This window comes from Tetrao urogallus, assembly GCF_951394365.1.
Source record: "Tetrao urogallus genome assembly, chromosome: 2".
In the NCBI taxonomy this organism is placed as follows: Eukaryota; Metazoa; Chordata; class Aves; order Galliformes; family Phasianidae; genus Tetrao; species Tetrao urogallus.
This window is the reverse complement of record NC_136814.1, coordinates 66,456,527-66,459,735: the sequence shown is the minus strand read 5'-3', so window position 1 is coordinate 66,459,735 and position 3,209 is coordinate 66,456,527. Positions and strand designations below refer to the sequence as shown.

The 3,209-nt window shown below is 49.2% G+C and overlaps 1 protein-coding gene across 1 annotated transcript in view; it reads left to right on the top strand.

Moving 5' to 3' along the window:
- Positions 1-3,087: 3,087 nt before the first annotated feature.
- The window catches only part of NR2E1 (nuclear receptor subfamily 2 group E member 1), a gene marked incomplete at both ends in the record, with an annotated part of 6,932 nt that continues 6,810 nt past the window's right edge, over positions 3,088-3,209 (top strand). The window contains one exon of the mRNA XM_079550358.1: positions 3,088-3,177. Coding sequence (XP_079406484.1) covers positions 3,088-3,177 — 90 coding nt within the window. The remainder of the gene's footprint in view (positions 3,178-3,209) is intronic.

Below are 3,209 nucleotides of genomic sequence, written 5' to 3'. Positions count from 1 at the left end.
ACAAAAACGATTACACTCAAGGAATTATCAATCAGAATCACAGCTGAGGCAACCCTTTGGTTTAGGACTTAACCAGAGATATTCATTTAATGGATCAGTAGCTTGAATTTTAAATATCATAGCATAGCTGCATGATGCATTTGTGCCTTGTAGCAGCACTGACAATAAACAACTATTAAAGTACAGAACTGATTTATTTAAGGTTTTCTTTCATTGAAATAATGATCTCTTTGTCCTCACAGTCAAACTGTTAGCTAGTTGTGCCTTTAACTAGCTGGGTCTCAGCTGGCTCCAGCATTGATATTACCGTTTGTGTTCTTGTCAGTAAAACTAAAATGAGGTTGTTCCCCTCTAAATTAAATTGCAGCCGCTGCTACATCATTGGCTTATTACAACACTTTGATTTATATCTAACTAGCAAACTAACAAATAAGTCAACTTACTAACTAGAGCTGCTTTGTTAGGCACTTGTCTCACATTGTCTAGATGGGATCAGGTACCAATGTAGGCGTATAAGCCAAGCCTGACATATCCCTTTCAAAAGCATGAGTGATTAATGGGGCATTTCATCGCTGCAAGTGAACTCAGGCTTGTTCCACCCCTGAATAAAAGTACTGAGAGAGAGTGCAATGACTTGCATGAATTCTCTGCCCCAAGTCTCTCTCCTAGGTACAGTTTCTTCCTGCTATTCCACACAAGGGAGCTTTGCAAATATGTTATCCTCAGATGCACATGAGGAAATAGAGATATATGGTCACTGTTTATTACAGTCACTGACTTCTCTTACCAAGCACACACACACAAAGGAGAAACTCAGCACCATTTCTCTGTTATCTGCAAGGAAAACAGGTCATGTCTGACTTTCTGCAGCATTGGTAACTCAAGGATGAGCTGAGAGCAAATCAGGTGAAAAGGCTGCCAGAGGTAACAGTGGTGCCTTCTTTTCAGTGAGCAGTAGCTGAACGTGTAGAAAGTCACTCCCGGTGGCTGCAGGAGCATGGTTTCACTTTTCAGGGGATGTACAAACAGGAGGAAATACTTCCTGAGCCAGGAGAGAGGGAGAGTTTACAAGACAGTCTTTTAATTGGATTATCTTTCTGCTTCTCAGATTTTTACCTTTTGGAAAAATGCCTTGTTTTGCCCCTGGGCACTTTAGTACAGCAAGACCATGGAAGTTCATACTCAAGATGTATTTCGTTTTACAGAGTTTCTCTGTCAGACAAGACCAAGGTAACAATTCTGAAATGCCATTTCTACCAGTGGTGCGAAATGAGCAACCCCAGAAGTGTCTCAGCTACCTCCATAGGGAGGAACATCAGGTGAGGGAGTTTCTTAGACAGCTGGCTTAGAAGAAAAACCACTACACAAAATGATTTTTCTCTCCTCTCCTCTCCTCTCCTCTCCTCTCCTCTCCTCTCCTCTCCTCTCCTCTCCTCTCCTCTCCTCTCCTCTCCTCTCCTCTCCTCTCCTCTCCTCTCCTCTCCTCTCCTCTCCTCTCCTCTCCTCTCCTCTCCTCTCCTCTCCTCTCCTCTCCTCTCCTCTCCTCTCCTCTCCTCTCCTCTCCTCTCCTCTCCTCTCCTCTCCTCTCCTCTCCTCTCCTCTCCTCTCCTCTCCTCTCCTCTCCTCTCCTCTCCTCTCCTCTCCTCTCCTCTCTTCTCCTCTCCTCTCCTCCTCCCCTTCTTACCCTTCCTTTTTCCTTCCCTTTCCTTCCCTTTCCTTCCCTTTCCTTCCCTTTCCTTCCCTCCCACCTCCTCTTCCTTCTCCTGTTCACTGAAGATTTCTTAGCTCTATATCCAAAGAACAGAGACCATGCAAAAGGGAAAGGCAGAAGGAATGATACACTAAGGCCAGGTCACACTCAGAGTTTCTCTTGCCATTCAGACACCAACAGAAGAAGAGATAATAGAGGCTGTGACACAAAATTGAGAACTGTCACCACCACACCCTTGCAGCAACAGTCTGGAATCCTGAAGAAACTTTACGTAGGAGGAGTGCTGCTGTAGCACAGGTGGTGGCGATTTGTACTTCTAAGGAATTATGAGGAGACAGCAAATGTTAGTGCACTAGCATCTTTTGTATAGAGACATCTTCTGAGATGTGGTTTAACAGGACAGAAAAGGAAGGAAATAATAATAATAATGGTAATAATAACAATAATAATGCACAGTGCAGTTGCTCACCATCCATTGACTGATCCCCAAGTGAATCCCCAAGCAACAGTCCCCTCCCATTCACCTTCCCCCGTGTTACAATCTCGCACGGCTCTACACGGTACAGGACATTCCTCTGGCCAGTCTGGGTCCCTCCTTCTTCCTTCTGTCCCCTCCTGGTGCCTGTGCACCCCGAGCCCCTCCCTGCATGGCAGCACGGGGAGCTGAAACGTCCTTGATCTGTGCTGCGCTGCTCAGCAACAGCCAAAACATCAGTGTGTCACCAGCGTGATTCTCATCAAATCTAAACCACAGCACCATAGCAGCTACTAGGAAGAAAGTTAGCACTTTTCCAGTTGAAACCAGGATGAGGGCTGCCGTAGAGCCAGAAATGTGCCTTGTGGGTGCGGGACACACACGGGGCCAGGTTCGGGCTCTGCTGCCACGCAGTCCCGCTTCGGACTGCAAACCGTGCTGATGCGCTCCTCTCCTGTGGTGCTTTACACTTCGCTCAGGAAGGCAAACCTTCACGGGGAGTGACACCCTGCCCGCATCCCTGTTCCGCCCGTGTTCCGTGGTTTTGCTTTCTGGGATCCCCCTGAGCAACGTCCGACGACGTGCGGCCGCTGCTCTTCAGCCCTGTCCTCGTCCGAGGTTCTCTCCGTGCCCCGGGTGCGACGGTCCCACGGGTACAGACAGCTGCCGTCCGAGCGCTCCCTTCTTCCCTCAGCTCGCCTTTTGCTCACCCTCTCCTTCCCAGAGGGAACCGTGGGGAAAATGCGGGAGAAACGGGACCTCTATCCCTCCTTGCTCCTCCTTTTGTCTCCTTTATTTTTTTCTCTCTTCCCCCCTCCCCCCCCCCCCCCTCCTTCCTATGTATTTATTTATTTATTTATTTATCTATCTCTTCGGGTCGGGGTCGCCGTTAGGGACGGGGATGGCGGGAGGTGCGGAGCCTCGGAGGTTCACGACCACCATCGGCACCGACCCCCCCCCCCCCCCCCCTTCCCTGCCCCCTCCCCGCCCGGTGACGTCACGCGCCGCCGGGATTTGGGGGGG